The 26,271-nt window shown below is 37.8% G+C and overlaps 1 protein-coding gene across 1 annotated transcript in view; it reads right to left on the reverse strand.

The window, feature by feature from the left end:
• The window catches only part of OVCH1 (ovochymase 1), a 99,618-nt gene that overhangs the window by 47,273 nt on the left and 26,074 nt on the right, over positions 1 to 26,271 (reverse strand). Inside the window, exons 11-21 of the mRNA XM_063640334.1 lie at positions 25,934 to 26,071; positions 25,695 to 25,825; positions 24,812 to 24,905; positions 23,570 to 23,698; positions 21,428 to 21,502; positions 20,195 to 20,375; positions 12,121 to 12,193; positions 11,483 to 11,678; positions 8,818 to 8,972; positions 2,218 to 2,374; positions 1,804 to 1,896 (exon numbers count right to left, since the gene is read on the reverse strand). Coding sequence (XP_063496404.1) covers positions 1,804 to 1,896; positions 2,218 to 2,374; positions 8,818 to 8,972; positions 11,483 to 11,678; positions 12,121 to 12,193; positions 20,195 to 20,375; positions 21,428 to 21,502; positions 23,570 to 23,698; positions 24,812 to 24,905; positions 25,695 to 25,825; positions 25,934 to 26,071 — 1,422 coding nt within the window. The remainder of the gene's footprint in view (positions 1 to 1,803; positions 1,897 to 2,217; positions 2,375 to 8,817; positions 8,973 to 11,482; positions 11,679 to 12,120; positions 12,194 to 20,194; positions 20,376 to 21,427; positions 21,503 to 23,569; positions 23,699 to 24,811; positions 24,906 to 25,694; positions 25,826 to 25,933; positions 26,072 to 26,271) is intronic.

Below are 26,271 nucleotides of genomic sequence, written 5' to 3' on the forward strand. Positions count from 1 at the left end.
CACCATTTATGGACGCTTATCTTGGGTCAGACCCTTCCTGTTATAAGGGCCTTACATGGATTAACCTATTTAGGCACTCAATTAATTCATTCATTTAACTCAGTCCATTGAAATCAATAGTTTATAGGATCTTAGACCCAAGTCTGCTCTCTGTCTCAATCCCAAGTCCAGATTTACTTTTAACCTAATTCTACGTATCCCCAGCTTTGACTCTTTGACTCATGATGCCAAACAAATGGTCTTGGGTCCACTCCTCATTCCTGGAAGATTTTAGCGGTCATTTTCTCCAACAATTTTCCTGTGATAATTCTTTCTGATTTCAATCACTATATACATGATGATTCCAGTACTGAAGTTTCCCAGCTCCTCAGCTTTCCTCCAGTGATCTTGTCTTCCACCTGACCTCAGCCATTTATCCTTATGGTCAGCCCCTAGACACTTGATCAATAGCAATAACTCCAAGCCTTCTGTAATCTCAGTTTCAGGAAATACTTTCTCCAACCACAACCTTCCATCTTTTCAGTCTCCCTTAATACTCCTTCCACCTTTTGGGACTCATAATTTATCTATCCTACCACCTTATTTTTGTCCCAAACAAATCTCTCATTCTTATTTCACTCCTTACCCATCCTAAATTCCAATGATCCATCATGTTAACCACTTCTTCACATGCACTCTGAATTCCCTTACATCCTTCACATACTTGGGAACAGTCCACTTTGATTAAATCTATACTCTACCTACTCTGCATCTACCTCAGTGTATCCAGAGGAAAACATAAAACTAAGCTAATCAGGGGCATTTTGCTCTCTCTCAATTTACGATCATTCATCTCAGGGGGCCTTTATGCTACCCAGCAATCCTACTATATCTTTCTATTCACTATGTCATTTTCTAGAGAAATATTTCATCCTTTTTTTCTCTTAAAAATCAAACTTTCTTGAACAACCCCTTCTTTTTTCACCTGCTAAGAAAAAGAAGCAATGAGAAGAGAAATTCCACAAGCTCCGATCCTCATCTATACCCATACACCTCATACCTGCACTGGTGCCTCAAGATCCTGCCTTCCATCCATTAAATATAGATGATGTGTACTTTGCTCCTATCTAAAACCATCCCCTCCTTTTGGGCACTAGACCTCATCTTCTTTCTTTGACTCAAAGTCATCACTCTTGCAATTCTACCTTCTATATCTTACATTTTCTTTAAACTCTTCCTAGTTGTTTACTGCGGTTGAATGTATTGGGGAAGACGTGGGCAACAAAAGAAAGACTGATCATTTGGAAACCAAAAGTGATAATAAAATAGAACTTCCATCTTCCTACAAGTCTATTAGAGATTTCAAATCCTCCAGCTGCTGTTAGTTTTGACTAAAAATCAAAATCCTATTTTATCAAACAGACAGTGTTTGGCAACTGTGGAAGAATGAAGAGAAATACTAACGCTGATGCTAGCTTGGTCATCTCATACCTAGAGTCTTTACCTAGGCAAGATACTAGCATATAGAAGGACTTTTGTTCAGATTCAGAGCTTAAAATAATTCTGTGTAATTCTCCAATATTCAAGCACTTGTTCACAACCACAAGACTTTTTTTAAAAATCTGCAACAGGTCTAGCTTTGGGGTAGAAATGATCTCCAGCAATCATAATAACAACTCTCCCCACTTTCAGCTAAAACTACCAACCAGAAGGAAAACACAGAGATTATAGTGTTCCACAGAGACTTTAGCAAAGCTAGACAGACAATGCTTTTTGCCAAATTCTGGCTGAAAGTATTAACGGGATAATGTGAACATTTATTACCTGGCCAAGATGCACTGTCTGGTGAAGGTGTGGGTGGTGGCCATTGTTGTTTTAAGGTTTTGCATTTATTATTTGTCTGAAGTGAAGCAGGACCTGTATTTGGGGAGAACATGTTAAAAATAAAGATGAAAGCCTGAGAACAAAATGTAGTCAGCACCAAAGCAGCCACTATCAAAAGAAACAAAAAAGAAACAAATCCAGGATTAAAGCAGCCTAAGGAAAAGTCAGTTTTACTCTAACTCTACACACGGGAGAACTTATTTTGCACAATCTTGCATTTTAGTGTGTTTAGTAACTAAATGAAATTCTACTCTATGGTTTTCTCTTTCATGCTAATTTATACCACACTCACTGTTCCCAAACCCACTCTAAAGAAAGAGGGTATTGTTTTAATAACATCTGAAAACAATTTACCACTGATTTTTGATTGGATCCAGTCCAAGAAGATCATCACTCTGGCAAATATACCCGGCTTCCATTGCTGGACACAGCCAGCTCCCCAGCTGACAATGCCATAGAGGACAAAGGGACCATTTTCATGTCTACATACTAGTGGCCCACCAGAGTCTCCCTGAAACACCAAGAAAACATGTTTTAGAAAACTGCTTTAATCTGAAGCTCTTGCTTTCAAGTTTTAGAACAAGAATCACCAATAATGTATTTGTAATGTATTTAATTTCTTAAAGATTTGTTTTGTCAATTTCCATCTTTACATACTATCTATTCACTGTTTTGCAAAAGGAAACAAAATTTATGAACGATCAGATGGTAATTTGATTCCAGGGTGAAGATAAAGCTTAGTTCACATAAGAAAACAATTACTAAATCTTCCCAGCTCCATCGGAGGGAGATAGTCTTTATATCAATTAGTAAAACTGTAATATTTAAGATTTCAAGCATCTTTTTAAAATAAAAATTTAATTAGAAAACTGCACAGTGGCTCAAATGGATCCATCGCAAGAAATGTGCTGCCTGTTTTTTTTTTTTTTTTTTTTTTTTTTTTAAGGAAATTGGGTTAGGGTCATTGGGTGGTAACCTCTAGATGTAGTGTTTTCCCTATCACTGGTCACTCTTGACACAATCTAATCAGGTCAAAGCGTAGAGTTATGACATACACAGAGAAACTAGGGTGTTGGTGGTGAGGTGAAGAAAAGTTAAAGGCTGACTTAAATCTATTAAAATGTATTCATTCTAATTCTAGTATTCCAATTTTATTTTGGCTTACCTGCAGATACCAAAGTTACACAATTTCAAAGACTTTAAGGGCCAAACTAATTTAACTTACTAGGATATTAGATGTGAAAAGTTACAACTAGAGAAATAAGTCACCTGTCCCATTTCACACACATAGGTAGTAGCAGCAGTAAAACCTGAGCCCATGTCATCTGCCAAAGTTCAGTGCTATTTCCCTTCCACCAAATTGATAAAGGTTCATTAATGGAACTACTTAAACTGCTCTAGTATCTGGCTTACACAATTACTGAATTCAAGGAAAGACACATGGAAATTTAACTTATAGTTAATTTTTTTCACTCTTTTAGATATGGCTACTTTGGTCATGATTAAACACATTTCAAAAGGCAGAAAATACTACCCACAAGCACTGAGAAGCTCGCGTAGATGGAAGCATCTCTCTTTAATATTCCTCTCAATATTCGCATTGTTTAAATTGACAAATTATAAGCAGAAAGAGATTTTGAAGAAAACAAACAGTGGTATTGTTATTAAGGGAATCAAAATATGTACATCACACACATGTATCTATTAATTAGCACTAACTAATAAATAAGTGTCTCTTGAGGTTCAATGTGAAAATCAATGGCAGCACCCAATACATGCCCTTGTTTATGTCTCTTTCTATTTATAACATGTGCCCCATTTGAGAGTAAGCACTGCATCTGATTTAACTTTGTATCCTAGGAAACCTACCACAATACCCAGCACATAATACATGCTAAATAAATGTTTGCTTAATTTACAGTGAAATTTTATAAACTAGATGTATCAAAGCAAGCCTTAATACATAGGATTTTCATTTTTTTAGGGTAGGCTTTCCAATTTTTAATCAGGTCTTTTGCATGAAGTGGATGGACACAAATGTATTTAGGACCAAACTAAGTCCTTTGTCTTCTTCTAAGATAAATTGTGTACATATTTGATGGCACATAAATTGATGGTACATATTTGAAATATCTATTTTATATAAAGAATTTAACAGAAGAAACCTTAAGCTGAGAAAAAAGAGATACAGTCACTAGTCTGTAATGTAGAATAATTAACCTTTCCTGTGGGCCTAATTTTTTCACATAACAATTATACTTAAGACCCCCTTCCAGTTGGACTGTGGTCTGATGTAACCAGTCAAGTGTTTTATTTTAAATCATTGATTTTTTTCAGTACCAACGCATAGCCAATACATAATTTTTCAGGCAATTACAAACATTCCTTGATACAGGGAACCTGCCTAATTTATCTCTTTTTGCCAGTGCCTATCATATGGTCTAGCCTATAGTAAATATTCAGCAAACAAATGATTTTTTTTTTTTTTTTTTTTTTTTGGTAAGATGGAGTCGTGCTCTGTTGCCCAGACTGGAGTGAAGTGGTGCGATCTCAGCTCACTGCAAGCTCCACCTCCCGGGTTCAAGCGATTCTCCTGCCTCAGCCTCCCGAGTAGCTGGGACTACAGGTGCATGCCCCCATAAGCCCGGCTAATTTTTTGTGTTTTTAGTAGAGACAGGGTTTCACAAAGTTGGCCAGGATGGTCTCGATCTCCTGACCTCATTATCTACCCACCTCAGCCTCCCAAAATGCAGGGATTACAGGCATGAGCCACCGCACCTGGCCACAAATGAATGAGCCACCGCACCTGGCCACAAATGAATATTTTTTATTAAAAAATTATTCAATGACTACTGTGAGCCAAACATACCGAGTAAAACAGAGTATAAACAAATAAGATGGTAATAGTAGCTATAAAGGAAAAACTCAGAGTGAATGGTAGAGAATAAAGGTAGGTATATGTGTGCTTACATGTGCATGTATGTGTATGCAGTTTCAATAACATTTGAGCTGATACATAAAGGATGAGAAGGAGCCAGCTTTCCAAAAACCTGGAGGAACAACATTTTATGCAAAAGATGTATCTGGGCTAAGGCTCTAAGACAGGCAAGACATGGCCAGTTGGAAGGTTAGAAGGCAATCAATGTGGCTGAGGACATATATTATTCTGTGAAGATAGAGATCTATGGCTTTGTAGATGAAAGGAAATTAGAAAAAATACCAATGGCATTCTTCACAGAAATAGAAAAAAGAAAATCACAAAATGTTTATGGAACCACAGAAGACTCAGAATAGCCAAGCCATCCTGGGCAAAAAGAACAGAATTGGAAGGATCACATTACCTGACTTCAAATTATACTACAAAGCTATAGTAACCAAAACAGCACAGTACCGGCAAAAAACAGACTCATAGAACAATGGAACAGAATAGAAAACCCAGAAAAAAAATCCATACATCTACATTGAAGTCATTTTTGACAAAGTGCAAAAAAAAAAAATACACTGGGGAAAGGACAGTCACTTCAATAAATGGTGCTGGGAAAATTGGATGTCCTTATACAGAAGAATGAAAGTAGATCTCTATTTCTCACTATTTGCAAAAGTCAAATCAAAATGGATTAAAGACTAAAATTTAAGACCTCAAACTATGAAATTAATTAAAAAAATTGAAGAAACTTTCCAGGATACTGGACTGGACAAAGATTTCTTTAGTAATACCCTACAAGCACAGGTAACCAAAGCAAAAATGGACAAATAAGATCATATCATGTTAAAAATCTGCACTGCAAAGGAAACAAAGCCAAGAGACAACTCAGAGAATGGGAAAAAATTTCTGCAAAGTACCCATCTAATGAGAGATTAATAACCAGAATATTTAAGGAGCTCAAATAACTCTATAGAAAAAATCTAAGTCTGATTTTAAAAATGGACAAAAGATCTGAATAGACATTTCTCAAAAGAAGACATACAAATGGCAAACATATATGAAAAGGTGCTCAACATCATTGATCAGAGAAATGCAGATCAAAACTACAACGAGCTATCATCTCACCCTAGTTAAAATGGCTTTTATCCAAAAGACAGGCAATGACAAATGCTTACAGGGGTGTGGAGAAAAAGGGAACCCATGTACATTATTGATGAGAATGTCAATTAGTACAACCACTATACAGAATAGTATGGACATTCCTCAAAAAAATAATAGAAATACCATAGACCTAGCAATCCCACTCCTAGGTATATACCCAAAAGAAAGGAAATCAAGATATTGAAAAGTTATCTGCACTCCCATGTCTACTGCAACACTATTCACAATGGCCAAGATTTGGAAGCAGCCTAAGTATCCATCAACAGATGAACGGATAAAGAAAATGTGGTGCGTATACACAATGGAGTACTACTCAGCCATACAAAAGAATGAAATCCTACCATTTGCAACAATGTAGATGGAGCTGGAGGTCATTATGTGAAGTTAAATAAGCCAGGCACAGAGAGACAAACTTCCCCTGTTGTCATTTATTTGTAGGAGCTAAAAATCAAAACAACGTAACTCATGGGGATAGAGTACAGAAGGATGATTACCAGAGACTGGGAAGTGTAATGGGTGAGTATAGGGGAAGTGGGAATAATTAATGGGTACAAAAAAATAGAATGAAAAAGACATAGTATTTGATAGCACAACAGGGTAACTACAGTCAATAATAATTGTGCGTTTAAAAAATCACCAAAACAATATGATTGGATTGTTTGTAACACAAATTATAAATGCTCAAAGTGATGGAGACCCCATTTACCCTGATGTGATTATTCCTCATATGCCTGTATTAAAATCTCATGTCCCCCATAAATATACACACCTACTATATACCCACAAAATTAAAAATTAAAAAAGAACTTAGAATAAAAAATCTGAAATCCAGTTAGCAAAGAACAACAGGATACTACACTGCATATCTGAAAACCCCATGTCTCTGCATTCCAATATTGTTATTCCCACCTTCCTGGATGAGAAAGCACATTATCAGGTCTATTACCTCGAAGTATACACAGGAGAATAAAAATCAATTACCTGATAGAAGTATTAGAGACTATTTTATCAAAACAATTTTCTAAAGTCACCCTTTTAGTAATTCAGTGTTCTTTGTAATAAAAAGCTAGCCATATTTATTAAAATCTCAACTTCTAGTTTTCCTCCCATATATGGGCAGTACATTTGGTCATGCTGCAGCCAAAGTGACAGTTGTATATAACTGAAAAGATAAGTGCCAACTGAGATCGTGATATTTAGGTCACCTGTGACATGGACCTTTCTAAGACCCTCTGTAGTTCTTTTCTTTCCACACAAAATAAGCTCACCCTGTAATGTTGGATGCTGTCAAATATGTAAAAGACAACATAATTAGTTGTGATTTTCTTGTTGAAGAAAGAAAAGCCATATCCTTCAAATCCCAAAATAGACTGAGGGGAAGAATGAACACATTAATTCAGAGTACTTTTGTGATTTTTGTCAGATAACATTTATGTACTATAGCAGACAGCAGGAGTGCACTTTCCGTATTCCTCACATCTTCCAGCCCATGTCCTGGCTCTGTGCCTGGGGTCTTCCCCACAATCCACTACACTCACGAGGCAACCCTAAAGTATGGGAAATGCAGAGGGATTAACAGCCCTTTCCCACAGCAGCCCTCAAACTGTGGCTCCAGGGAAGGTAGTACATAAATATCCCAGCTCCCTCGCCCTTCAGATGGATACATTCACCACGTGTATTTAGCATCACTGCCCTGAGTTTCCTGCAGGATTAAGCTTTAAGCCCTCACTATGGCAGATGGCTTAAAAATGCATCCTAGATTGGCTGCCTTCCCTTCCCTGTACCATCTCCTCTCCTCCCTTTCCTACCAGTGGTATCTATGAGTCCTAAAACAGACCATTGCACCTGAATCCTTATCTCAGGGTCTGCTTCTGGGGAATGCAAATAAAGATATGCAAAATTCAAACAGAATTTAAGCAAGGCTTGACATTATAAAAGGAAGGGGTTAAGGACAATAAACTTATTTCAGTGTTAAAGAGGACTTCATTCCCTCTCTCATATTTTCACATGGAAGGACGTCCACCTAGATTAATGCCCAGTTGTGCCTCCCTCATGGAGGTGAAATCTATTGCTGCATGTTTCTTGACAGAGTGGTGGGAAAAACTATCAAAGAGCTGCAGAAACAAGATTCATTCTTTCTTTCCTCTCTACACCAGTAGGAGTGATAAGTCTGGAGAATTTGGGCTGCCCTATGGACCCAAACTTTCCCTTACCTGGGTAGCCCCAAATCCAAACCAGGGATTGGAGGTGGGCACATGGAGTGTTAGAAACTCTTAGGTTGCATGTATATCTAAAGTCACATTCTTCCATTGACTTTGTGAACGTTAAAGCTGGCATTCTACAATCTGTTCATTCGTATTCTGTCTTTTTCTTAGTTAATTATGAACTTGCCAATATCAAGCTTGTACAACAGACATCTTTGTGATTATTTTAATTTGTGGTGGAAAATTGAGTGAGAGTACAGAGATTAATGATAATTTAAAACAATAAAACTTTTAAGTCATAAGTAGGACACATAAGTTTAGAACCTTTGTTTTTCCTTTTCCCAAAGCCTTAATTATACCTGAACACATCTTCCCTTGCTCAGGCCTGCTTAGAAGCTGTGCCATTTCCTACCTTCTCACCAGCTCCTCTATGAACCCACCGGCTTTTCTCGCTGTATAGCTGCTTCCGGCCACTCTCTGACATCTCAGCAAATTCGGATTAATTAACTTATTACTTCTGTTGCCCCACTGGTCTTCATGCAGGGATATGATATTGAAGCACGTGAGAAGTTGGTGATTTCAGCAGTCGTTTCTCCTGTCTATAGAAACTCTCCAGCAGACGGCAATTTTCCACCTTCCTGTATAAAACCAGAATTCTCTCACCTGACAGAAATCTTTCTCTCCAGAAGCTGCAAAGCCAGCACAGATCATCTTCTCTGTGATCCCTCCTGGATGGGCAGAATAGTAAGTGTGTTCACAGACCTCTCTTTCTAACACATGCACCTGAATCTGCTGTAGGCGACTTGCTGGGCCACCATCTAATGAAGAAACATTCAGAGAGAGCTCGATGATGAAGTAAGCAGAAAGCGTTGTTAGAAATGTATTTAAGTTTAGACATAGCTCCGTACCAACATAGCTGAAGACATTCACTTTGGCCTGAGCTGACATAGAATTCTGAATTTAAAAAATACAAGTGTTTCATGTAACATGTCTTCATTTCCCACTTTGGCATTTTTATAAAGAGAGGCCACTGGCAGGAGAATAAAACCAGAAACACTTTTTTTCTAGCTTATTTTCAATTTAAATGTTAGTGTATCAAATATTTCTGCATAAGAATTCAGGAAGAAAAATTCAGCATGATATGAATAGATGTCACAAATAACTTATACAATTATAAATATATATGGTTATATATTTATATACATAAATATATAATTGCTTACAAATAATATGCTTATATGATTTCCTGATATAAACAAAAATCATAATCCTCTTTTTCATCTACTGTCATTGAAGCCTAATCGCATCTCCAATTAAAGATAACACTGAATAATTTCTTTTCATATTTGATCCTTAGGCAGGCCTGTGTTAACATGTATTTTGCATGACTCATCCTATCATTTTAGATTTATGACCAATTTTTTTTAAGTTTAATAGTTTATAGCCCTATACCTTTTGGGGCAATATTAATAACAAGTACTTTACATTTATAGAGTATCTTAATATTTATAAACAGTTTTATTCCAGCCTAATAATACAACAACATTTTTCATATGTGAGATCAGGTTAATCACACTGATCTCACATATGAAAAAGCCAGACCTCTGAAAATTTGATCTCACAGCTCTTATGGGACAGAACTAGGAGTAAGCCTAAGTTCAACTCTAAATCTTGCATTCTTCTTAATATACTAAAACTCCTCTTCTCGGGGACCATCTCCCTTAGTGTTACTGACCATACCCCAGAAATCAAGATTCATTTCCTCTACTAGCTGGAAAGAATGAATTAATCTTTTATAAGACTTACTATCTCTCAGTTGCCTGGTAGTCATGGAATTGGTAAAAGTCAAAGGTATTAGAGAGCAGTCACATTTATTCAAGGGCTTTGAAGCTGGTAAGCCAAGAAATATTTACTGAATGCCATGTATGCTTCCAGCCTTGGGGAGAGAGGAGTCAATGACAGATCTGCCTCCAAGAGGTTCTCAGTCTAGTGGGTGAGATGTAGAAGATGACCGCATAAAATCATGCCAAGTACATTAACATGCAGTGAGAGGATAAAACCAGGTAGTGTGAAATGTGATGGGAGGCCCGTCCTGCTGCAGCAATGTGGGCCACGAAAGGAAGTGATATTTTGGTTGAAAATGCAATAATGAGCAGGCAGCTGTGAGAAGATTGTAATAAGAGTGTTCCAAGTAGGAGGACACAAAATGGGGAACTTCAGAAAGCAGAGCAAGCTTCAGAAAGCAGAGCAAGCTTCAGAAAGGCCACAGTATCTGAAGGTTAACCACAAGAAAAATAGAGGGAAATTACGTGGAAGAGGTTAAGTGGGGAGGCCCAACCACACAGAGCTTTCCAAGTAGGCTAAGGAGTTCAGATTTGATTGTATGTGTAATGAGAAGCCATTAAGGAATGATTATAAGCCGAGCCACACTGATCTTAAATCCTCACTTTGATATTTATTAGTTATGGGATCTCAGCAAGTTACTTAAATCTTTAGTTTACAACCTCCCCATCTGTAAAATGGGGATGATAAAAGCTCCTCATGTGTTGGGTGTGAAGGTTTTTACGCAAGTGCAATTTGGCTTCAGGTAGCACAGTAAGCTGTCAATATCAACACTGTAAGCAGTCAAATATAAATTCCCACCTCCTTCAAGCTCACAGATTCCAAATAAATGACATATAGAAAGGAAATATACAAAGAAAATATCTTGCATGGTATAAGAAGCACAAAACAAATATCAACCCATTCAGATCTTTCACTGTTTTAGTAAGACTTTAAGAGTTCTATATCATAGCCAGGGGTGAGCACATGACAGCCAGTGGATAAATTCTGTGCCACCCCCAAACACGGGCACAATCCATTAAATAAGAATGGTTTGTACATTTTTAGGTGGTTGAAAAAAATCCAAAGAATGATATTTCATGACACACGCACATTAAATGACATTTAAATTTTATAAATTAAGTTCTGTTGGAACCCATTCTGTTACATATTGCCAATGGCTGCTTTATGCTATAACGGTAGACTTAAATAGTTGTGATGGAGACCAGATGACCTGCAAAGCCTAAAAGGATTATTATCTGGCCCATTACAGTAAAGGTTTGTTGACTGCTCATCTAGCCTACTTATAATCTAAGTTACCCTGAAGGAAAAGTTTTAAATAGCTCATTCTCTATTTACTTGCTGATCTATTACAGCTAAATAAAACATGGTTTCTATCTTTTAGAAAGAAGAGGGGCTGAAGCAGATGCTGCTTGATATCATTTACATGACCTATTTTCAAAAATAACAACTGGCGTTAATGTTTATGCAACAGAAATATGCTTACCTGCACTGATGCTTCCCCATCCGGTCACAGCACAGATCTCCGAGGAAAATAGAGGCTCTGCGCTGTGTGGGAGACATACTGGCCTCACCACCGAGTTGTACTCCAGAGGAGAGCTTAGTTGTATTAGGGCAATGTCAGAGTCATAACTTAGTGTGTTAAAGTCTTCATGCACTATTATGCGTTTGGCCCTTCTCACCTGTATCAGTGGCAAGTAAGCACATTACAACGTAAGAAAGTCAAAGAATCCAGCTACTTCCTTGTTGATGGTCCAAAATAATCCTAAATTTCTGCACTTACATACATAAACAACGAAGAAGACTTTCTATTAAATTTAAAAGAGCAATCTTGGTTTACAATTTGCAGGGGGCTGTGAACCACCTTCTGGATAAAGATGGTGCTGGAGAAACAAAGCTTTGAAAACCTGTGTCCATGGGCCTAAATTTGCAATTCTGACCTACTTCCTGCAATTCTCAAGTGAAAATGTAATCTCAAATTGCATTTTTAAATGTGGGTATAAATGAAGTGTGAAAGGGCCCTAGGAGATTAATAACTAATTACATATTTTAGCTAAAGGTATTCCTTGGCATGTGACAACATTTAGATTATAGGCAGAATGACCTGTAAAAACATTTTTTCACCTGCTCTGTTGATTCCTTCAGGTTTCTGTCATGGTCCCCAGCAATAACAGTCCAGGAGAGTGGATTATTCTTCCTGGAGACAGAAGAACAGTGAAAGTTTGACATGAAAACACGTTTGTATTATTTTGTTCTCACACTGCTATAAAGGACTACCTGAGACTATAAAGTCTTTCTGAAGATGTTCTGAGGAACAGAAGTTTATGAAGAAAAGAGGTTTAATTGACTTACAATTCTGCATGGCTGGGGAGGCCTCAGGAAACTTACAATCATGGCTGAAGGCAAAGGGGAAGAAAGCACATCTTATCACAGCAAAGCAGAAGAGAGAGAGCAAAGGAAGCCACACACTTTTAAACCATCAGATCTTGCAAGAACTCACTATCAGGAGAACAGGTAGAGAGGGAAACCACCCTACTATCATCTGGCCCTACTAACATGCACTGCTCAGTCCAGCGAGGCAACAGTCCCCGGTCCGATTGCCTCTGTTATCTCCCTCCCAAGGAAGCCACATCATGCCTTCTGATCTATGTGAAAAGGAGCTCTTGATCATGTATCCTGCCCCTTTCTTTTGACCATAAAGTATCATTGGAAACCTTGCCAAATATCACCAAAGACTTTTTTAGGTAGAGGAGGAAAAATGAAAATAATTAAAGCTTAATTTCACAGTGATGTTAAGAATATGTTTAAAAAAGACTTGGAACCAACCCAAATGTCCATCAATGATAGACTGGATTAAGAAAATGTGGCACATATACACCATGGAATACTATGGAGCCATAAAAAAGGATGAGTTCATGTCCTTTGTAGGGACATGGATGAAGCTAGAAACCATCATTCTCAGCAAACTATCGAAAGGACAAAAAAACAAACACCACATGTTCTCACTCATAGGTGGGAACTGAACAATGAGAACACTTGGACACAGGAAGGGGAACATCACACACTGGGTCCTGTTGTAGGGTGGGGGGAGGGATAGCATTAGGAGATATACCTAATGTAAATGACGAGTTAATGGGTGAAGCACACCAACATGGCACATGTATGCATATGTAACAAACCTGCATGTTGTGCACATGTACCCTAAAACTTAAAGTATAATAAAAAATATATATAAAAAAACATAAGGAAGAGAAAACACATTTACAGTACTGTACTTATTTGTTTAATAAGTAATAAAAATAATCTTTGCAAGAAAAAATATGTTTAAAAAATTATATCTGGAACAAGGTAGCTTCTGGTCTATATTTTAGTGTTCAACATTGCCGAAGTATGATCTCACTGGGTCATATCTCAGATTTTCATCTTTTGTTAAATCAAAGTTATGAAACTAAAGTTCAAAGGAATTTATTAGTTTAAAAATTGGCAAAACTCAACTATTGCGTTAGAAATCAGAATGCTGATTACTTTTAGGGGAGTGACGACTGGAAGAGGCACAAGGGCGGCTGTTGGGTACTAGTAATGTAGTATTTTGTTTCTTCATCTGGATGTTGGTTACATGGGTGTTCATTTTGTGAAAAGTTCTGCCTACTTCTGATATACCTCAAAATGATGTTAGAAGTTTGAATCAATATCCATTAATTTACCATATCGAGATCTCCAGCTGAAAAAGTGTCTGAGGAAAGAGTCCCTCTACTGGAACTAATATAATACACTGTTACTTCTACTTGGAGACTAATTCTTCAATTTTTTAAACACTGTTTCTTCAGGAAAAGTAAAGTTACTGAAATTATTTTTCAATATACCTTATTCAAAGGTGAGGATTCTTAATGCATGTAGACATCTTCTCCCCAGTCATAACCGTGCTCATTTCAATTCCTTACATAATGGGTTTGACTTACTCACGTGTTTCAATATGCCTTTATTAAGGGAGCTAATTCAAGTGAAGTGCTTGGCAAGTACCTGGTAGATGATAATGACTCCATAATGGTAGCCATTATCATTCTTATTATCTGCCATGCACACTAATGGAAGGATTAAACTTTTTCAAAGTCACCCTCTAAATAATTAGTTCACAGTGAAGAAACTTCTTAAATCTACTCCACATCTTTATATAGAAGAGAGTGTATACAATACAATGAAGTAATAAAAATGACGTTAGAGTTGACAATGTAGTCCACAGTTTCTTGTGATGTTTTACACGTACAGTCAGCAAATATCCTTCAGTTTAATGGAGAACACTGCACAAACACGACAAAGCCACGTACACTTTATGATACCACAAAGCTTAAGAATTTTCCAATAGTGGGAACATAGTTCAAGGTATCAATTGATGGACTTCTTCACCTTTTCTTCCCCCTCTCCCATATAAAATTTCATTTCTTATAGTCTTAGGATCTTATCCCCAACCCAACAGTGGAGCATGTGTCACTTATTGCTATGGAAGAAGAGAGAGCCACCTGACTTTATCACAGAAAGAAAGTCACTGAAGTTTCATAAGCTGATTTAAATTTTAGACAAAAGATTCACATGTATAATTGCAAAGTGAGCTTGGTCTCCAAAAGTAAGTTGAAAGACGCACGGTGGCTCACGCTTGTAATCCCAGCACTTTGGGAGGCCGAGGCGGGCGGATCACGAGGTCAGGAGATCGAGACCACGGTGAAACCCCGTCTCTACTAAAAATACAAAAAATTAGCCGGGCGTGGTGGCAGGTGCCTGTAGTCCCAGCTACTCGGAGAGGCTGAGGCAGGAGAATGGCATGAACCTGGGAGGCGGAGCTTTCAGTGAGCCGAGATTGTGCCACTGCACTCCAGCCTGGGCGACAGAGCGAGACTCCGTCTCCAAAAAAAAAAAAAAAAAAAGTCCCAGTGAGCATAAAATCCTGTGTGGAATTAACCAGACTTAAAGAATCAGAAGCTCTCCAGGTGATTCTGGAGTATGCTGAAGTTTGAGAATTAATACTGGGGTCAACCAGTGCCAGGGAAGCTAAAAGTCAGGGCACGTGTAGGACATAGGGTTTTTGTTACACCAGCATATCAGCACACTCCTGGTGTAAAGATCCACACACTTCAAGGATTAGATTTAAAAGGACATTTCACTGGTCAAATAACTTAGGCAACTGTGAAGTATTAAAAAATGTGGCACATAGACATTTACCATACCACTATAAATATAAGATATAATGTTATGTGCAAAAAAATGTGATATATACAAGTACTATAAAATATATGCATGTATGTTTAAATACTAGTGGAAAATCAGACAACTGAAACATTCTTAATATTGACGACTTCTAGAGAAAAAGAGTGTGTTACAGAAATGGAGAAGGGTAGTTTAAGCTCTTGCTTGATAACCTTCTCTAACTGCCTTTTTCCCCAAAAGCATTACTATTATAATACATATTTTTAAAGAAATTAAGAAGTCACAAATGAAATTAAATACAAACTCTTTTTGTGACTAACAAGTAGCTCACAAGCATTTACAGCTGTTTATTAATTTCAATTGATTCATCAAGTGGAATATCTATCTTGGGAAGAATACGTTTGTTACATTCTGTATCTTGCTGCAAGGCGTCATGGCTCATCACATAAATTTCAGAATAGACCATGTAATTTGAAAAGGAAATCTACCAAAACTTTTTCTGTGTCTCTGTACTCAATACTAATATTTTCTTTTCTAATACATTAATTTTCACAAATTAATCTGCTACTCTTGAGGCATCTTTTCCATGGTACGTTCAATGCACTTTGATAGAATTCTTACAAAAATAGGCTTTTGTAAGGGAGAGAAGGCCTAAACAAAACCAGGTGGTACTGAATTAGAGTTGAAAATATTGTATGAACTCATGTTTAGCTTGATGTAGATACAGATAGATATATTTATATACGTGGGTTAGTATACATACCTATATTTTCTAGCTCTGTCAGCTGAGAGGGCCTAGGATCAACAATGTGCTACTAGCAACTAGTATACCCAGCATCAGGTCATGATTTATTATACCATTCTCCAGTAAAATGAACCAGGGCTCCTTGGAGAAATGGCTGGTGCTAGAACTGAGAAGGAAATACACAAGATAGACCTGGAGTATCTTGCAGTGTTACAAAAGGATGAGGGAGTGTCAAAGAGACACAGAAGCCAAAGGGCTGGAACAATTTGAATGTGGCCAAAGCTGGAACAATTTGAATGTGGGCTACCTTTACTGACTTGTTTCCCAAGAGTAAGTATGGAAAGGGGGAAAAATGTAACTTTACATTAGAGAAACCTGGTAAACACTACCTCAGCCAGATGGTCAAGGTTAACATCAGTGATAAGTCATGTTGACTGTATGTACCCTTGATATAGGATAAGAATAGTATGCCACTTCTGTGGTCTTCCTCCCCCAAATCCATAACCCCAGTAAAACCTTGACAAAAATGTCAGACAAACTAAACTGAGGGACATACGGATGTTCTACAAAAAAAACAGATGAGGTCTCCTCAAAATGACCAAGGGAAGTCTTAGAAGTTTACAGCCAAGAAGAGCCTGAGGAGACTTGACAACTAAACATCACGAGCTGCCCTGAAGCAGCAACTACAATGACCTTGAGACAGGAACAAGCTCGGCACATCTGAGCAACAGAAAGGTCCATGAGGCTGGCCTGCTGGGAGCAATCAGGGAAATGATCAAGAAGGGGTCAGGAAAGTGGGGCACGGTGGGTCAAGCCTGTAATCCCAGCACTTTGGGAGGCCGAGGTGGGAGGATTCCTTGAGCTCGAGTTCAAGACCAGTCTGTGCAACATAGCAAGACCCCGTGTCTACAAAAACAACAAAAAACAAAAAAAAAAAACAAAAAAAAAGTCGGGTGTGACCCCGTGTCTACAAAAACAACAAAAAACAAAAAAAAAAACAAAAAAAAAGTCGGGTGTGACCCCGTGTCTACAAAAACAACAAAAAACAAAAAAAAAAAAAAACAAAAAAAAAGTCGGGTGTGACCCCGTGTCTACAAAAACAACAAAAACCAAAAAAAAAACCAAAAAAAAACCAAAAAAAAAGTCGGGTGTGACCCCGTGTCTACAAAAACAACAAAAAACAAAAAAAAAACAAAAAAAAAAAAACAAAAAAAAAGTCGGGTGTGATGGCATGTGTCTGTAGTCCCAGATGCTCAGAAGGCTGAGGGGGGAGGATCTCTTGAGCCCCATGGTTAAGACTAGAGTGAGCTATGATCATGCCACTGCATTCCAGTCTGTGACAGAGAGAGACCGGTTCTCAAAAAAAGATGGGGTCAGGGAGGCAGGGAGTGGTTCTTGACCCTCTGCACATCAGAATCATCTGGGAAGCTTTTCAAAAATATCAATGCCCAGAACCTACCCACAAGGGATTGCTTTAGTCTGGATCAAAAACAAATTACAGTTATACCCAGCCACATGGCTTAATCTACACAAGGTATTATGGAGACGAAGTAAGACACAAGAATATAAACTACAATTGTTACATAAAGATCAAAACCAAGAAAAACCAAATGATATATTGCTTTAGGGATACATATACGTTAATATCCCCCAAAAGCAAAGGTATGAATATTGCATTTAAGAAATTTAGCATAGTATTTTTTTCTCTTGATTTTTTTAAAATTTTAAGTTCTGGTATACATGTGCAGAATCTGCAGGTTTGTTATATAGGTATACATGTGCCACGGTGGTTTGCTGCACTTATCAACCTGTCATCTAGGTTTTAAGCCCCACATGCATTAGGTATTTGTCCTAATGCTCTCCCTCCCCTTGTCTCCCACCCCCTGTGTTTTTCCCTTCCCTGTGTCCATGTGTTCTCATTGTTCAACTCCCACTTAGGAGTGAGAACATGCATTGTTTGGTTTTCTGTTCCTGTGTTAGTTTGCTGAGAATGATGGCTTCCAGCTTTATCCATGTCCCTGCAAAGGAGATGATCTCATTCTTTTTTATGACTGCATAGTATTCCATGGTGTATATGTGCCACATTTTCTTTAGCCAGTCTATCATTGATGGGCATTTGAGTTGGTTCCAAGTCTTTGCTATTGTGATAGCAAAGATTTTTTTTTGTGATAAACATACATATGTGATAAACATATGTATGCATGTGTCTTTATAGAAGAATTATTTATAATCCTTTGGATATATATCCAGTAATGGGATTGCTGGGTCAATTGGTATTTCTAGTTCTAGGTCTTTGAGGAATCACCACACTGTCTTCCACAATGGTTGAACTAATTTACATTCCCACCAACAGTGTAAAAGTGTTCCTATTTCTCCACATCCACTCCAGCATCTGTTGTTTCCTGATTTTTTAATAATCGCCATTCTGATGGGTGTGAGATGGTATCTCATTGTGGTTTTGATTTGCATTTCTCTAATGACCAGTGATATTGAGCTTTTTTTCATATATTTGTTGGCCACATAAATGTCTTCTTTTGAGAAGTGTCTGTTCATATCCTTTGCCCACTTTTTGATGGGGTTGCTAGTTTTTTTCCTTGTAAATTTAGCATAGTATTTCTTTTTTTTTTTTTTTTTTTTTTTTTTATTATACTTTAGGGTTTTAGGGTACATGTGCACAATGTGCAGGTTTGTTACATATGTATCCATGTGCCATGTTGATTTCCTGCACCCATTAATTCGTCATTTAGCATTAGGTGTATCTCCTAATGCTGTCCCTCCCCCCTCCCCCCACCCCACAACAGTCCCCGGAGCGTGATGTTCCCCTTCCTGTGTCCATGAGTTCTCATTGTTCAATTCCCACCTATGAGTGAGAACATGCGGTGTTTGGTTTTTTGTCCTTGCGATAGTTTACTGAGAATGATGTTTTCCAGTTTCATCCATGTCCCTACAAAGGACACGAACTCATCATTTTTTATGGCTGCATAGTATTCCATGGTGTATATGTGCCACATTTTCTTAATCCAGTCTATCGTTGTTGGACATTTGGGTTGGTTCCAACTCTTTGCTATTGTGAATAGTGCCGCAATAAACATACGTGTGCATGTGTCTTTATAGCAGCATGATTTATAGTCCTTTGGGTATATACCCAGTAATGGGATGGCTGGGTCAAATGGTATTTCTAGTTCTAGATCCCTGAGGAATCGCCACACTGACTTCCACAATGGTTGAACTAGTTTACAGTCCCACCAACAGTGTAAAAGTGTTCCTATTTCTCCACATCCTCTCCAGCACCTGTTGTTTCCTGATTTTTTAATGATGGCCATTCTAACTGGTGTGAAAATTTTTTGCAACCTACTCATCTGACAAAGGGCTAATATCCAGAATCTACAATGAACTCAAACAAATTTACAAGAAAAAAACAAACAACCCCATCAAAAAGTGGGCAGAGGACATGAACAGACACTTCTCAAAAGAAGACATTTATGCAGCCAAAAAACACATGAAGAAATGCTCCTCATCACTGGCCATCAGAGAAATGCAAATCATAGTATTTCTTAAGAGGGATTCTAAGGGGTCTTGAAATGTAAGTATAAAGATTCTTCCTAAACTGGATGCTGGGAATACAAATGTTCATTTAACATTAATATCTATTCTTTAAACTACAAATATATTATGTATATTATTTCATATAATGGAAGACTTCACAATTTAAGAACATTTAAAACTTAACCAAAATTTTATTTCCCCAGTAGTGCAACAAGCAAGGCGGTAGGTTATTCTATTGTGACCTCCCCTGACATGATCCACATTCGCCAAGGAACAATCCTAAACCAATCTGGTGGAAGGTGGCTTGTGTGGTAAGGCATCTGGAATTACCAACAAGCAACAGTGGAACTATGAGCACTTAGCTTAAAGATTAAACTAAAGGGGAATGTGAAAGGAGTCTTCAAATATAGAAAGAAGAATCTGACTTAGTTTTGGAACTACAGTACATTTAGACCAATGGATTTCTGCAATCGGGAAGCAAAACAAAATAAGAGATCTCTTTAAATGGGATCAGCAGTCAAGATTTGATTAACTTTTCCTTCACTGACATTGTTCAAATAGAAGATAGATGGCTATGCAGAAGAAACACTAAAAGAAGATTCTTGCTTTAGAATTAGTCTGGATGATCTTAGTAGTCAGCCTTCTGTCCTAGGCATTATTTATAAACGCATGTGTTAAATAGGTTGGTAAAATACCAGTTTAACTCACGGTTGCACACAGTGGGCTGCGGTCAGGATCCACATTGGGTTGATGATGGCACCTCCACATTCGTAATCGCCTAGAAACCTCAGACCCACCTGCCATGGCCAACAGTGGGGGCAGGCTTCTTCCCCTCCTGCGATTCTTCTGGAAAGCCACTGGGGACTAAACGGAGGGATGCCACAGACATCTACCGTAAAGATGAAACCAATGACCTATCATAAGGTTGCAGTAATTTAGAACATCTTCCTCCAATAGCTTGCCATAGTTAACAGTAGTGATTCTCAAACATCAGATAGGCTTTATAATAATATTGACTCCCAAAACTCACCTCTGAAAAATCTGATTTTAAGAAGCCTGCCCAGGTGACTATGCTGGGCAACCAGAATTTTAGGGACTGGCCTACAGAATTTTATTTATTCATTTAGCAAATATTTATTTAGTGCTTGCCATTTGCTAGGCACTGTTGCAGACACTGGTGATATATTATTGGTGGAATTGAATAGATGATAAAAATACTGGCCCCCATGGAACTTACATTCTAGTAGGAAAATTTCAAGTTTGTTAGCAGAGTACATAAGGTTCTTCATTATATCTTCTTGTTTTAGTTCTTGTTCTCACTGTATGAATCCACATATCAATCCTCAAACATATTAAATTTGCTCAGGCATCTAAATGCTGTTCTCTTATCAGGAATTGATGAGACCCATAGCCCAAGTGCTCATCTCTAGGAAGCCTTCTCCAGCCCTCCAGCAAAAGGCAGATATTTTCTTCTCTAATAGCTCCTTATGCAACTTTCTATTCCAGTCCATCAACTTGAACATATTCAATACATGTATGTGGAACAATGAGGGATCATAGTATTTACCCAGATGCCTTAGAGCATAAGGAAATTAAAAGATGCCAGTGTGAATTTAAAATAAAAAAACTTTGTTTTCTCTCTTTGCCCCACACTGACTATAGAAGTCATTTTAAATATTAAGTTTGTAGAGGAACGGATGAGGACAAAACATTGCTTTATACCATTTTCTTCCTAACCTAAAGCTCATTTGTTCTTCCCTCTATTTATGAGTCTAACTATAAATCCAAATAGGACTCTGGACGTTTTATGGACCTAAATATAAGACTCATTCTTCTTCACTGTGGAGTTATAGCAAATGTAAGAAAAGGACTTCCCAAAGAAACATCTAGTTAATGAAGAAACAAGATTAAACAGATAGTAATAACATGTCATCTACTCACCATGCGGAATAGCTTTTACAGTAGATACAGGATTGTTTTGGGGAGGTAACTTTGGTTCAAATTTGTTTACAGACTCTGTAGAAGAAAAAAAATTTAATTGAAAGTAACTAGAGAAGTTGCACTAACTGACCCCACTTGCTTACCCTGGTAAATCATAAAACTACTCTACTGTAGGTCTCACTAACACTACCATTCATACACTAGATGCCAGATCCCAGAAATGTGATTTCTTGTATATCTCTTAATATCCCTGTTGCATCTGGCTCTTTTAAGCACTTCTTCCTTCCTTGGTTTCTTGATATTAATCTCATGGTTTTCCTTATATATTGATGGCTGTTTTCAGTATCAGTCTTTTTTTCAGGATCTCATTGTTTAGCCTGAAAAGATATTGCCAAGGTAATGTTCGTTACTCTATTTTTATTCATCTACATGTAGATGACTTCCAAATTTCTCTCTTCAATCTAAATCTCTTTCCTGAATCCTAGACCTAAGACTTTTAGATATCCCACTTGGATTTCCCACAAGCTAATATCTACATGTCTTAAATTGAACCAAGTGATTTTAAGAGTCAATACAGTCTTGTTCTTACATTTCTCTATCATCTAGTGGCTTCTATCATTCACCTCGCCATTCAAGCTAGGATCTTGAAAATCATATTTGTGATGCTTAATACTGACTGTCAACTTGATTGGACTGAGGGATACAAAGTATTAATCCTGGGTGTGTCTGTGTGGGTGTTGCCAGAAGAATTTAACATTTGAGTCAGTGGGCTGGGGAAGGCAGATCCACCCTTAATCTGGTGGGCACAATCTAATCAGCTTCCAGCTAATATAAAGCAGGCAGAAAAACATGTAAAGGGAGATGGGTCTAGCCTCCCAGCCTACATCTTTCTTCTGTGCTGGATGCTTGCTGTCCTAGAACATTGGACTCCAAGTTCTTCAGTTTTGGGACTCAGACTGGCTCTCCTTGCTCCTCAGCTTGCAGACAGCCTACTGTGGGACCTTGTGATCATGTAAGTTAATACTTAATAAACACACACACACACACATATATGTATATATTTGTCCCTCTAAGAGAACCCTAACACTGGACTTGTCTTCCTTCATATATTCCATCCCCACAATACATATAATAAAACATTACATATAGAATAAATTCTTTACAATGATTTTCTCAGTACTTTTCTTGCATGTAAGTTCATTCATAATCTTCCAGGTTACTCTGGAGTCAGAGAGGCCAAATTCTGACTCCACCTCTTGCCAGCTGTGTATCTTTGGGAACACTACTTAACTTCTCAAAGCCTCAGTTCCCTCACTGGTGAGAGGAGAGCAATACACATAGCTCCTATGTAGGTAAGGAGGAATAAATGAGATAATGCATGTGAAATGCTTAGTGAATACCTGCTAAGGGCAAGTAATCGAATGTTAGCTAGCTATCCTATCACTCTGGCACTTGTAATTTAATGCCTTATGTTCAACATGATCTCACTCCTGCCTTTTCTATTATTCCCTCCAAAACTCAAAACATGTAGAGTTATTTGTAGTTTTCTTATACATTGTCCATTCTCTTTATTATTATACTTTAAGTTTTAGGGTATATATGCACAACGAGCGGGTTTGTTACATATGTATACATGTGCCATGTTGGTGTGCTGCACCCATTAGGTATATCTCCCAATGCTATCCCTCCCCCCTCCCCCCATCCCACTTCTCTTTTGTTAGGGTTTTTGCATATGATATTCTTTCTGTCTGAGTAGCATGTACTTTATCTTCCAGAGTGCCAGGATACCTATTAATTCTTCAAAACCCCCTAACTTGTAAAACAGAGCCAGCCAATCTCATTTCTGAATTACCTTCTTTAATCCTAATTCTATTCTTTCTGAATGTGGCTCGTGGAATCTTTATGTTCCAGTGGATGCCATTTCTTGAGCATTACCCTGAGGTGCTTGCTAAAGCACAGATTCCTGGGCCCCATCCCAGATCTACAGAATCTAGGTCTCTAGGGGTGGATCCAGAAATCTGCATTTTTGTTATGCTTACCAAGGGGATTGCTATTCTACATTGAAGTAAGCATGGCTAAATTATCTTCCCTGTAACCGTTTTCGTAAGCAAAAGTCCTTATTACACAAATGTTTATACTCACCTGAGGGCAAAATGGTAAATCTAGCCTTGAAGCCTTGCAAATGATTTCTACCATCACTTTTAAAGTGTATCACCATCATGTTACTAGAACTGAATATTGAAGTGATGGTCAACATTCCACAAAGTTTAGCTGAAAAATTTTAGGAAAGTTTGATTTATGGTTATAATTTTAAAAAAAATCAGAACACAGAGTAAAATAATCACCCAATTTTCTAATCAACCAAATCAGAACACAGAGTAAAATAATCACCCAATTTTCTAATCAACCAAATCAGAACACAGAGTAAAATAATCACCCAATTTTCCAATCAACCACTTTAGTTTTCTCCAACTTCGATTTGTATGCACACCCTTACATCTCATGTGAGAATTAAATGTTAGTTTCACAATAACAATGCACTGTAATTTTAATTGCACAGAAAAAGCTCTAAAATAAGGAGATTTGATTTCCAGTATGCACGGAAACTCAGCTGGTTATTACTTTGTAGACAATAAGAAGAGGTGGGTTTTAAAAAAAAAAAACACCCAAGTTGGTGTATTCCTTTTTCCAAAGATGACATAAGCATAATTTATAAGAGAGGTAACACTTCAAGTCACTTTCATGGAAACCTCACACTATACATGCACTTTTCTGCAGAATCATAGCATTGTGCTCTCACTAACCTGCCCTTAATGTCTAAATAAATATTCCAAGCCAATCTATAATCCTGGCCTCTAACCCACAAAAACATCTAGCTGAAGGACAGATACTAGGTCCTGAAAAAGTGGTTAGAGGGCTGGACGTTAAATCTTCAAACTCAGTAAATTGTTAGGTCACAATTTAAAGTATATTTGAAGTTTTAAAAGTCTTAAAATTAATTGTCACACCCACATAGAAATTATAGCTTTTGGTTACTTTTCCTGGACACAAATATCAAAATATCAGCAACAGAAGGAATTAATACAGAAAGAAGGAAGCTGTAAAATTTACCTTAAATAACTGCAGTTTCTCTGAGGACTGCCTTTTCACCTTACATAGAGTCTGAAACAATCTTTACATTTTGCACATTTCCATTAAAAACTTTACTGGTGAATTAGTTGCTGGCTCATAGGTTTTAAAGCTAAAGTTGTATGGCATTCTGAGTTTCCAGAGCAAGAAATTCACATTCCCACTCTACCTTATGGTACCCAAGGAAGCCAGCCCATGTTGCCACTACTCTGATTAGTCTAACACTTTCATATTTAAAGGGTGAAGGCTACTTACCTAACTTGTGCTCTTCTTCAGAATCACCATAAATCACAACAGCATCATGAATACAGTTTGGACGAAATTTGACAGCAAAGTCCTCAAATGTCAACTGTACAAATGAAACATAACCAGGGAAATGGTAAAAGAAGAGAAGAGAGGAGCTTAAAGGGCTTTCCTCTGTGTATTTAAAGGCTCTTTGTCACATCCTCATATGCCTTCACATAGAAGTGTAAATAATTACAGTCTCTTTGAAGGGCAATTTGGCAATGACTACCAGGTTTAAATGTGCAAACCCTTTGACCCAGTGAGTCTACTTCTGGGAATTATACATATCCACATGTGTCCAAAGACACTGGCAGATATTCATGGCACCATGGCTAGTATGACCAAAGACTGGAAGCTCAGTAAACACCTGCTAACAGGGAACTGGTTTAATGTGTTCTGAAATATCATACAATATTTTATGCAGTTATTAAAAAGAGCTCTGTGGGCTCATCTGGAAAGATCCTTGAGATATTTTTCAGTGACCAAGGCATTGCCAAGCAGCATAAGTACACGCATGCGTGCGCGCGCGCGCGCACACACACACACACACACACACATTAGTAAATGCTCAAAATACCTCCCAAGGACACTAGTAAGTTATCAGCATTTGCCTCCATGGGTAGAATGGGAATCTGATGAAGAGCCTTACTTTTCATTGTATACACTTTTAAACCACTGAAAGTTTTCAAAACCACACACAGAGATCTCTTTTCAGAGTAAAAAAAAAAAAATGGCAAATGGCTAAAAGAAGCTCCTAGTCATAATGGCAATTTAACAATCCAGATAAATTAAGTTCTGCCTAACTAACGTAACTCTATTCTTTATGAGGTAGAGCGATTCCTCAGTTGCCTACCTTTATAATGTGTTTCTCTGGAGCACGAATGAACCAATGACATCTTACGTTACTGGGATACAAATCAGGATACTTGGCAGAGTGATTTGTCCCTTCTTCTACCAATATAGCCAGACTCCCACAACCTGACCCTGTGGAAGCATTGGGGAAATTCAAAGTGAAGGGCCAAAGGCATTTTCTCCCCTTCCCCACCCACATCAAGGGAAAATGGCAGGGAATTAAATACCTGAAACACTCACCTGCTTCTGAGTTCTGTACAGCAGTAAAGGTAAGCTCAAAGCCACCACTACTGTCTTCTGTACCAGAAACAAATGGAACCATGGCCTCACTGGTCTCTGCCAGCAATGGTGAAGGCAATATTTTTCCACAGACCTTACCTTAAAAGAAGAGAAGGAAAGTGAAATAACATTACTAAAAAGCGGTGGAAACTTACACATGTTTGTTTTGTTTTCCATCATCTTCCATGAGAGATCTCTGGTCTAAACACACTGAACTATTCAATGGTCCTTTGATCATTCAACATTCCCTGCTTCAGTGACTTTGCTATTCCAGTCGCCTTCTCAACCCCCCAGTCTCA

The sequence above is a fragment of the Symphalangus syndactylus genome, chromosome 5, assembly GCF_028878055.3.
Source record: "Symphalangus syndactylus isolate Jambi chromosome 5, NHGRI_mSymSyn1-v2.1_pri, whole genome shotgun sequence".
Classification (NCBI taxonomy): domain Eukaryota; kingdom Metazoa; phylum Chordata; class Mammalia; order Primates; family Hylobatidae; genus Symphalangus; species Symphalangus syndactylus.